The 11,810-nt window shown below is 44.5% G+C and overlaps 1 protein-coding gene across 3 annotated transcripts in view; it reads left to right on the top strand.

Moving 5' to 3' along the window:
• The first annotated feature begins 10,244 nt into the window (after positions 1-10,244).
• The window catches only part of JAM2 (junctional adhesion molecule 2), a 78,544-nt gene continuing 76,978 nt past the window's right edge, over positions 10,245-11,810 (top strand). For all 3 annotated transcript variants that reach the window (XM_025380111.1, XM_025380112.1, XM_025380110.1), the window contains exon 1: positions 10,245-10,860. In XM_025380111.1, coding sequence (XP_025235896.1) covers positions 10,794-10,860 — 67 coding nt within the window. In that variant the 5' untranslated portion in view covers positions 10,245-10,793. The remainder of the gene's footprint in view (positions 10,861-11,810) is intronic.

The raw sequence follows: 11,810 nt of genomic DNA, 5'->3' as shown, positions 1-11,810 counted from the left end.
ACACATTCAGTCAATAACAACTACCCACAAGCTGTTACAACTCTGGGCCTGTTGCTCAACTTCTCTGTCCCAATGACCTCACCTGTAAAATGGAAATAATAGTTTTCCTTATTCAATTTGATTATGAGGATTAAATTCTTAAAAGACACTATGAAAAAAGCTTAGCCTAGTGCCTAATTCATAGCAACTGCTTAGTAAATGTTAGATAATACTAAAGAAATAAAAGAATGAAGAATCAAATCAACTGCATAGCAGAAGCAGCATATGCCAAGGCTCTGTGGGAACTCGATGAGAAAAAAAGATGAAGCCCTGTTGTTTGTTCTGCTTTTATTCTAAACACTGCTGGAAACCATTGAGGATTTTATGCAGGGGCACTCTGTGGACTCCATCCTCTTCCTCTCAACCTTTATGCTACAGCCACACCTTCTGACTCTTTCTCTAGTACTTGTGACAAGGCCTTTGCCCATGATGTCCCCTTTTCACAGACTCTTCTTTCTACCTGCCTTCTCTTACCTCCTTCAGACTCCAGCCTTCAGATTCCCCTGGGAAGTCTTCCCTGACCTCCCTGATAGCAAGTCCTTTTTAAACAGCACCCTCAGTGCTATTAAATCGCTTTGCCTGATTTATGTCTCTCTCTCCCACCTACATCTTCACAAGATGAGACACTGTCTGATATTGCCTGCGGTTGTATCCCCATCCACTAGCATAGTGGCTGGCCTATTGTAGGTGCTTATTTCACAGTGGATAATGGAAGATGGAAAGAATAGAATAGAAAGAGGGAGGGGGAAACGTGGAGAAAAATAAGGTGGGGTGGGGAGGCATTGAGGCCAGCTCAATTTCAGACATTGATTTTGAGTGGCACATCTAGGTAGGGATTTCTGAAAACAGATGTGTAGGTCAAGAGATATACACTAAGGAGTCCTTAGAACATGGGAACTCACTTAAGCAAGTGAATGAAGAAGAGCAGAGTCTTTGGATACAAGGCTTGGGGTCACTAACTATCAATATGGACAAGTTACAAAGTCACTGAATCCTCTTTAAGAGCCACACAGAGACAGAACTTGATCCCAGCCACACAGACCCCCGATTGCATGCTTCCCATATCCCCAGGCTGGTCACTTGGAGCACCCTAAACATTGATCATACATAACTGAGACACTCCTAATGGTTTGGCTTCTGAAGTTTATTAGGTACTTACTGATATCCATTAGTTAGAGATAGTGTTATTGAAATACGCATAATCATACCTTTTCCCCTGTTCCCTCTAAGGTGTTGCAGAGATCTAAAGAGAAAATGCACACAAAAAGACTTTCCAAATATCAAGTGTCAAACACGTGAAGATGACATTGTCATTACAGAGATCAAGTGACAATATTAAGGATGTTTTTTTCTTCTTCCTAGGAGGGAGAAATACATTGCATTGGAGTCCATCTTTAGATACTTTCATGGTTGCCTCAGTCTATTCAAGATTGTTTTTTATTTTTATTTTTACCACTCAAGCTGTTTTAACAAAATACCTTAGATTGGGTAATGTATAACAAAAACTTATTGTTCACACATCTGGAAGCTAGGAATTCCAAGATCAAGGCACTGACTGCATCAATATCTGCTGAGGGCTCGCTCTTTGCTTCAAAAATGGCACCTTATGGCTGTGTGCTGACATAGTTGAAGGGCAAACTAGGTCCATCAGGTCTCTCTCTTTTTTTTTTTTTTTTAGACAGAGTCTCACTCTGTCACCCATGCTGGAGTTCGGTGGTGCAATCTTGGCTCACTGCAACCTCCACTTCCCAGGTTCAAGCAATTCTCATGCCTCAGCCTCCCAAGTAGCTGGGATTATAGGCGCATACCACCACGCCTAGCTAATTTTTCTATTTTTAGTACAGACAGGGTTTCACCATGTTGGCCGGGCTGGTCGCAAACTCCTGACCTCAAGTGACCCACCCGCTTCAGCCTCACAGTGCTGGGATTACAGGTGTGAGCCACAGCGCCTGGCCAAGCTTCTTTTATAAGGGCATTAATCCTATACATGAGGACTTCATCTTCATGACCTAATCATCTCCCAAAGGTCCTACCTCTTAATATCATTACCTCAGGGGTTAGGGTTCAACATATGAATTTTGGGGGGATACAATCATTCACACCGTAGCAGTAGTTAGGAGCATTGGTCTTGAAGTCAGACACATCTGGTTTAAATCTGGCTCACTTATTCCTAGTTGCCTAGTCCTGAGTCAGGGACTTTTCTAAGCCTTTGTCTCCTCATCTGTAAGATGGAAATAATAACAGTACCTCCTCACAAAGCTATTTGACGTTGCCTATAAAGTACTTTGCACAATGCCAATCAAATAGGCCTTAATAAATGTTAACAATTAATATGATCATCTTTTAATTAATGAATTAATTTATTTTTTAAGACTGGGTCTCGTTCTATTGTCCAGACTGTAGTGCAGTGGTGCAATCTTGGCTCACTGAAATCTCTGCTTTCTGGGTTCAAGTGAGTCTCCTGTCTCAGCCTCCTGAGTAGTTGGGATTACAGGCATGCGCCACCACACTCAGCTAATTTTTGTATGTTTAGTAGAGATGGGGTTTCACCATATTGGCCAAGCTGGTCTCGAACTCCTGACCTCAAGTGATCCACCTGCCTCAGCCTCCCAAAGTGCTGGGATTACATGCGTGAGCTACCGTGCCTGGCTATCATCATTGTCTTTAAGAGTGCTCTGGAGAGAAGCGATCAAATGAAAGAATTACTGAATCTATCTCAATTCCTTTCAGCATCCTCTCATCTGGATTATATTAGCCAAGGTACAAGATGTTGTATTAGACTGCATAGCTCCCTGCAACAGAATGGAGAGTTCCTACCCTCCCCACTTGCTCTTTAATTAAGGACATATATTAAGCATAGCTGTCCTAAGCAAGGACTCTTGGGGGAAATAAGGTATATCTTAGGTCACGTTACGTGCACAAAGACAAATCTTTTTCCTGCCCATGTAGAGGGATCTATGCTGGTTTGGAGACTGCATAGGAAAGACCTAATGTGTTTATTCCAAGCATGGCTCTTTTCTTATGTTGGAGAATGATCCTGAATAAGCCATTTCACCATGTTGGGCCTCATTTTCCTTAACTGTGAAATGAGTAAGGCAGAAATGGTGGGGAGTGAAGTGGGAAAGTACCTCTACATTCTCCCCAAAGGTTTTCATTGTTATAATTTCATGCTTGTAGACTAATGGATGCCTGTCCATCCTGTGTTTGATCATGGCAAGAGTTTGTTAAATGTTATTTTCTCCCCCAAGAAAATTCCATTAAAAATCATTTTCATATCACCTAATTTCTTATAAAATTACTAATTATCATTCAGTAAAGCACCAACTACTGAGTTGATAATAAATACGCTTTATAAAAGAAAGAAGCACCTGTAATCCCAGCACTTTGGGAGGCCTAGGTGGGCGAATCACCTGAGGTCAGGAGTTCAAGACCAGCCTGGACAACATGGTGAAAACCCATCTCTACTAAAAACACAAAAATTAGTGAAGTGTGGTAGTGCACGCCTGTAATCCCAGCTACTCCAGAGGCTGAGACAGGAAAATCACTTGAACCTGTGAGGCGGAGGTTGCAGTGAGCCAAGATCGTGCCACTGCACTCCAGCCTGGGCAACAGAGCGAGACTCTGGAAGCACTAATAAGTGCTTCTTTCACTGATTTTAATTGGCAGGTAAAACTAACCTAGTGATGTAAAGTAATTTAGAAGCAGACAACGTGAAAGAGAATGTTCCTGCTTATAGTAATTAAAACCAGGTGAGGCTGATGAGTTGTTAATTTTTCTTGAAGGTACGTTTTGAGTACTGTATTGTTATAAAGTACCTGAAGGAAGGTGTCACTTTGGGAGAGTAAGGTCAGCTGCATGCTGGAGACACCGTGGGCTTCCCTGAATAGGTTTATTTGGCTAAAAAAGAGGGTGGGAGGGGCACAGCATGAGTGTGCTTGTGGGCTCATCAGGACAGAATGTTGAAGTCAGGCTTATTTCTAAAAGTGATCTGGGCCAGGCACGGTTGCTCACACCTATAATCTCAGCACTTTGGGAGGCCGAGGCAGGTGGATCACTCAAGGTAAGGAGTTCGAAACCAGCCTGGCCAACATGGTGAAACCCTGTCTCTACTAAAAATTATCTGGGTGCTGTGGAGGCACTTGTAATCTCAGCTACTCAGGAGGCTGAGGCAGGAGAACCTGGGAGGTGAAGGTTGCAGTGAGCTGAGATCGTGCCACTGCAATCCCACCTGGGTGACAGAGTGGGACCCTGTCTCAAAAAGAAACAACAACAAAAAAGTGATCTAAGGAGATAATGGTGAGGGATAAAATAAGTTAGGTAATCGGGAACCTGTTAAAGACCTTACATTCTATCCGTTAGAGGTTAAACTTATATGAGAGACACTTGAGGATGCATGTGGTTCTGGAAATAGGAGATATTTTTTTCTCTAAATTTCAGAGTGTGGGCACACTTTCCAGCACCTTCTCCGCACCAGTGGGGAAAAATAAACCATCCAACACAGAAATACCAAATCTGAGATGTGAGAAGTCACTCCATTTAAACCCAGCCCTTTCCTTCATTGCTTGTTTTAGGAAATGTGCCTTGACACCTCCTCAATGTTACTTTGAATTCAGAATGAGAATGGGTGGAAAGAATTCCAAATGGTAATCTGTCCCAAAACACCAAGTCCTCAGTTATATTTACCTGACAAAACTGCTTATAGAGTCAGAGTGAAAGTGATTGTGACAGGTAGGGGCAGGTAGTATGAACATGGAGAAGAGAACAGAATTTAGAGGGACTCTGAGGGTATTTCCTCCCCATTCCTCCCAACAAGCTGCCCCATGCTGCCTGGTGCAGTGATTCCTACAAGCAGAACCACAATGAAACCAGTTCCCAAACACTCGTTAATGAAGCAGTATTAACTATCGCCATTTCTTTCACCATCCTGTTGATGATGTTTTTTAAGTTAGAAATTTTTTATTGTTATTATTATTATTATTATTATTCTTATAATTGAGACGGAGTGTCTCTCTGTTGCCCAGGCTGGAGTGCAGTGGCGTTATCTCTGCTCACTGCAAGCTCCGCCTCCCGGGTTCATGCCTCAGCCTCCTGCGTAGCTGGGACTACAGGTGCCCGCCACCACGCCCAGCTAATTTTCTGTATTTTTAGTAGAAAACGGGATTTCACTGTGTTAGCCACAATGGTCTCGATCTCCTGACCTTGTGATCCGCCCACCTCGGCCTCCCAAAGTATTATGTTTTTATGTAAAAAAACACACTCTCCTTTGACCAAAACTTTAGTCAGGGCCCTCTGAGTCCTCTTCTTGACTAAACCCAACCTTAGGCTTCCCTCTCTGTCTTTGTAGAATCCAGTTTGAGCAAGAATCCTGCTAAGTCAGTTTATTGAAAATTCCCCACCCTTGGTATCTGACCTTCGATATCTAGTCACCCTGGCCTGCCTTCAGCAAGAACCCTATCAAGTCAGTTTAGCTAGAAACCCCTCATCCTTGATGTTTCTTCTTAGTACTTTTTCATCCACTGACACCCACCACCGCAAACCCTGCTGCTGAGTTACAAGTCCACCTGTCCTTGTTGCTGGAATTGAGTCCAATTTTTCTCCCCCACTGCTGCAATGGTTCCCATACCTATCTCCATGGCCTCCCCCTTTGAATAAAGTCTGCCTTACCATCTTTAACAAGGGTCACGAATAGTTTTTTTCTTGGAATGTTCCTGAAACCACCATTGCAAAATTATAACTGAGATAGTGAAAGAGACCTGACCTAACTAACTCCATCTTCTAACCTCCAAGCTGTCCTTGTTTATTCCTGGCCATAGGCTGAACTAACTTTGGGAGGAACTTAGTTGTTTATAGTTTGACACAAAGATGGTCACAACCTTTTCCCAAAACAAACCCCCTTCTTGCCTGGGGACTAGACTGCCTTTGTAGGACTAACGAATTAGCCACAAGATTAGAAATTCTGGTTTAAGAGTCATGCAGGCGGAGGCTATAAGATTCTCACCCTCCATAAACTGTTCCTAAAATCAGTGCTTGAGATATTTCGCAGACCCTGCACTTGATGGATCTGCTGGCGCCACCCAGATGGAGAAACTGGCTAATCTGATCTTATGACCCGGAACTGACTCAACACAAGAGGACAGTTTCAACTTCCTGTGATTTCATCTCCAACCCAACCAATCAACACTCTCAACTATTTCATCTCCAACCCAACCAGTCAGCACTCTCGACTCACTGGTCTTTCCCCCAGCTACCAAAAATTATCCTTAAACACTCTGATCCCTGAATACGGAGAGACTGATATAAGTAATAATAAAACTCCATCTTCAGCACAGCCAGCTCTGCGTGAATGACTCTTTCTCCATTACAATTCCCCTGTCTTGAAAAATCATCTCTATCTGGGCATCAGGCAAGGTGAACCCATTGGGTGGTTATATTCCTAACACAAAGAAATGATAAATGCTTGAGGAGATGGATATTCCAATTACCCTGCACGCATCATTATACACTGTATGCTTGTATCAAATCATCACATGTACCCCACAAATACATAAAATTATTATGTACCCATAATAATTTTTAAAAAATTAAAATAATTTGAATATATCTTATGCGTTAGTTGCTTTACTAAGTATAAAACACAAGTCTGCAAATTTTTTCTACATGTTTTTTGGAGGCTTGCTTTCTCCATTATCCATGTAGGCAATATCCTCATGAACACTAAATACAAGACACAATTCTCAATGCTCTTTTTAGCATTTGACTGTACAAACACCTTCACCTTTAGCTCCTGATTCTCTCCCGGTTCCTTTTGTACTTTTTGACTGCTCTTTCTTGTGCTATTTCTCTGGGTTCTTTCTCTTCCTACCTCTTATTGAAGTTGTTTCCTTAGATTTATCCATAAACATTAACTTTTTTGTCTGATTGATCCCCTTCACTGCTCCTGCCTTCCAGAGAGGTCCTCAAACAATAGTCCGTGGATTAGCTGCATCAGAATCAATCAAGTACTTAGTAATACAGCTTCCTGGGCCGCTGAGATTAAAACTTCTGAAACTCAGAATTTTAACATAATTTTAAGGAAAGAATCATAATGAAGGAGCTCCAAAGGATTCTGGGGAGAAGATAGTTCAGTGATCACTGTTCTAGAAGATGCTGCTAATATTTACATTTATTTCTTTAGTGAATCCTGAGGGTTTCCTGAGCTCTAGACCACTCAATCTAACAGTTTATTGGTGACCCCAGCTATATTTCCCTCCCTCAACTCATCCCAAAGCTGCAGGAATTATGTATGCCCTCTATGTTTTATTCCTTTAATGACACCATTTATAACCCCCACATACAGCCTCCCACGCTAGAAATCTGATACCTACATCTTCTCTCCTTTCTCACCCCTACATCTAGCTGATAATATAATCCTGCTGACCATGTTTGTGAAATATCATCTGACTCCACCTGGTTTTTCATTTATCACACAGTGATCATTTACTTCGCCACTTCATCTCTTTCTCAGGATATTGTAATAGTTTAGACTTGTCTAACACCCTGATTCTTTTATCTCTAATCCATCCTGCACATTTCAATATGAATCATCATTCTAGGGCAGCACTCTTTTGTAGAAGTTCCTGCAGTGATGGAAATGCATTGTCCAATATGGTAGCCCCTACCCTCATGTGACTATTGAGAACTTCATATGTGATCAGTGTCAGTGGAGAACTGCATTTTAAATATAATTGAACTCAAATGTATATAGGCAGCCCGGCGTGGTGGCTCACACCTATAATCCCAGCACTTTGGGAGGCTGAGGCGGACGGATGACCTGAGGTGAGGAGTTCGAAACCAGCCTGGCCAACGTGGCGAAACCCCATCTCTACTAAAAATACAAAAATTAGCCTGCACGGTGGCACATGTCTGTAGTCCCAGCTACTCTGGAGACTGAGGCAGGAGAATCACTTGAACCTGGGAGGTGGAGGTTGCAGTGAGCCGAGATTGCGCCATTGCACTTCAGCCTGTGTGACAAAGTGAGACTCTGTCTCAAATTAAAAACAAAACAAAACAAAAAATGTATATAGCCACTTGGATCTGGAGGCTACCATATTGGACACCACAGTTCTAAAATATGAGTCTTTTCTTATCTCATTGCTTTAAAAAAACTCATTGGCTGTAGGATGAGGTCTAGACAGTAGTGTGAATGATCTTCATACTCTAACCTCCTCTTCAGTTTCTACCACCACCACCTACCTCACTATCCCGATCCCACATACACTTTAGTACTGTAGAACTTTGCTTTTTCTAAATAAGTCATAATTTTTCTATCTCCCAGCTCTTGATCCTGCTGTTTCCTCTATGTGGAATGCCTTTCCTTTATGTCCTTCCTTTCAGAATTTGACCCATTTTTCAAGGTTTTTTTTTTTGTTTTTTTTTTTTTTTTGAGACAGAGTCTCGCTCTGTCGCCCAGGCTGGAGTGCAGTGGCGCGATCTCGGCTCACTGCAAGCTCCGCCTCCCGGGTTTACGCCATTCTCCTGCCTCAGCCTCCGAGTAGCTGGGACTACAGGCGCCCGCCACCACGCCCGGCTAGTTTTTTGTATTTTTTTAGTAGAGACGGGGTTTCACCATGTTAGCCAGGATGGTCTCGATCTCCTGACCTCGTGATCCACCCGCCTCGGCCTCCCAAAGTGCTGGGATTACAGGGTTGAGCCACCGCGCCCGGCCCATTTTTCAAGGTTTAATAAAGAAAGCGCTGCCCCCACTCCCAACAAAAGGAACATCCCCTTACGGATCTTGGACAAGCCATTTACTATCTCTCAGCCCAGTTTTCTCATCTGCAGAGTGGGAATAACATTTCTTCTTTTACGGAGTTGTTGGGGGATTAGATATTGCATTATTCAGACTCCATCACTGAGAAAGCATGCAATAAAAATAGCTGTTATTATTTTCTGTCCTCCTGTAACATTTATCATGTGGTATCAGGCATCTTTCCAGATAAGACTCTCTCTCCCCTCAAGACTGTGAGCTTGTTAGCAAGAAAGCTTCGGTCTTGTTCATGGATGTCCTTCAGCATCCAGCACATTGTTGCCATTTGACAAATGCCTTGGCTGGGCGGCAAATAAATAACTTAGTCAGTTACTCACATAGGATTGCATAGAACTTTTTTAAGTATGACATTTTTGTGTATATTTTTAGGGGGGAGTAAAAGAGACATACAGTTGTAGCAAGAATTAGCAAAAAGAAGATGCCAACAACTTTTCTTTTTAAGCATCAAATCTTTCTCATTACTGCCCAGAAAAACTGGCATAAGCTGTTGTTAAATCTGTGCCCCTTCTCCTTGCTTGACTGGAGTAAGAGTTTTAACATTTTGCCATTTTGACTTTCCTTTCTGGGCCCCCTGGGTCCTCTCCTCCCACCCCCTCCCTGGGTAGTAAGTTTTCATCACTGTCACCATGGCAACAGCAAGGATGCCTCATTCCTCACAGTTCCGCACAGCTAAACTCTGGTCGCCTTTGTCCACTGAGCTAGCTGAATTCTTTATATATACACCACTAAATCAACTATCTTCTATACAGAACTTCATCCATTATTCAACCTTAAAAAAAAACAAAAACAAAAACAAAAAAACAAAAACAAAACAAAAAAAAAACTGATGTATACTAATTTCTTCTCCTGGGAATGGCCTTTATAATACACCAGACATTTTTGGTCCCTAGGAACAAATATAAAAATTGCTAGTGTACGTGCATCCAATATAAGCGCGGCACAATTTTAAAGTACGCAACAGAGCATTCATAATGGGTTTCCCTTTTAAAAGCACAGTAGACCAAAAATAAACCTGACAAAGGGCAGCTGTAGAGTTTTAACACGTGGAAAACTCCACAAGCAGCAGTTATGTAACTTGAAAGAAACATGATAAATATTTCACACCATTAGATGAACTTCCAACTCTGACACTGAAAAAAAAAAGCAAAGAACACGAAACGAATGCACCTCAAATCTCCAAGGAGCAAAAAGCTTAAACTGAGAAGAGAACAAGGCTGTGCTAAAATCTGAGACCTGACTTCCAGCACAAGGCTTGGTTGCTTTTTTTTTTTTTTCTCCAGTCCGAGGCGGAGCCCGCGAACCCCATCTCCTCAGAGCGCCACCCCCTCAGCTTCGCCCGTTGGGCAGAAATTTTCCAAATATCTCCACCCCTAGGCTGAAAAGCCAAAAAGAAGTTTTGAGCCAAGGAGGGAAGAAAGGAGTTGGGGCAAAACAGGAGGCGTTTCCCCACCCGCATACATCCCCGTCCCCGAGACACCCAATCCCCCCACCCCCAGCCTGCCCACGCCTCCCGCCCCCGGCTCCTCGCCCTGGGGACAGCTGGCAGCCCCGCGCGGACCAGACACAAAGCCGATCAATCCCAGAGGCGTGGGGGCGGAGGGACGACCCGCCGGGGCTTTCCCGGGCGCTGCTCTCCTCCTGCTGCCCCCCTTGTTAGGACCCGGCGGACGCCTCGCCTGGTTTTCACGCCCTCTAGCCCCCACCCTCACCCCCCGCAAAAAAGAACAGACCCCCATCCCTGGGCTGGAGGACCCGCCTCTTGGCAGCCAGCTGAGAAGGCGCCCCGGGGAGGGGGAAATTGACATCCCATCTAGAGCCGTCCCTCCTCTTCCTCCCCTCCCGACTCTGCTCCTCTCCCGCCCTAGAAGTTCAAGGGCCCCCGGCCTCCTGCGCTCCTGCCACCGGGACCCTCGACCTCCTCGGAGCAGCCGGCTGCCACCCCGGGAAGATGGCGAGGAGGAGCCGCCACCGCCTCCTCCTGCTGCTGCTGCGCTACCTGGTGGTCGCCCTGGGCTGTAAGTTGCTCGGGTTCCTCTACCCTTCCTGCCTGGACCAGCCTGCCCCCACCCTCCAGCCCCCCACGGGGCGCTCGGGGAAGGTGTCTGGGCGGCTCTGGGCCGAGGTCGCCGCGGGCGTCTGACCTTGCGCCCCAGCGAGCGGGAAACCCAGGGTGCCCGCGGGCGGACGCTGGGAGCAAGGGAGCGCGAGGTCGTGGGTTTCTTGTAAATTGCGTCTGATTTTGTCGGTTCTAAATACAGAAAATTAAGGGTTCCCACTAGCAGGTTCTCATCTGTTTGTAAAGTTGGGGTAAGTTTTCAGACAGAGGGACGTGATTCGAATGCAAAACTCACTACCCACTGGTAAGATGCTAAGATCCCAAGAAAGATGGCATCACTGGGAGGCGGGCGCCGGCCACACTTTGAGTCCCCGGGGAGGGGGCAGCGTCCGCGTGGTCTGGGCTCTGTAGCGTCCCGGCTGAGCCGGCGATATGCAAAGCACTTGTGGGGCGGAGATGGGGGGAATTCGTGGCTGCTGAGCCAGAATTACTTTTATCCTCTCCACCTGCACATCTACATTCGGTTAGAGAAGCCTGGTCTGGGGACTCTAGCCAGTTTCTGTGTCCTCAGGGGACATCCAACGGGACGATTGTTAGAAAGATTCAAAAGCCACATGATCCAGTAGCTGGGGAGACGTCCCAAAGCCAATTTCGCCGGATGATTTTAAACAGGATTGTCACGGATTCTGGGCTCATGAGATTTAAAATCCTGGGAACGTTGCCGTTATTTTTTTTTTCTTCGCGTTAACTTTTTAGGAAAATGGAGGAAATTACAATAGACCTTAAGCAATGCAGTTTGACTTTTGCTTTTTCTTTTTTCTCCTACCTTTTTTGTTTTGCTTTTTTCCCTTCCTTCCTTTTCTTTTCTTTTCTTTCTTTCTTTCTTTCTTTTTCTTTTCTTTTTCTTTC

Source organism: Theropithecus gelada, chromosome 3 (assembly GCF_003255815.1).
Source record: "Theropithecus gelada isolate Dixy chromosome 3, Tgel_1.0, whole genome shotgun sequence".
Lineage (NCBI taxonomy): Eukaryota > Metazoa > Chordata > Mammalia > Primates > Cercopithecidae > Theropithecus > Theropithecus gelada.
This window is presented reverse-complemented; position numbering and strand designations above follow the sequence as displayed.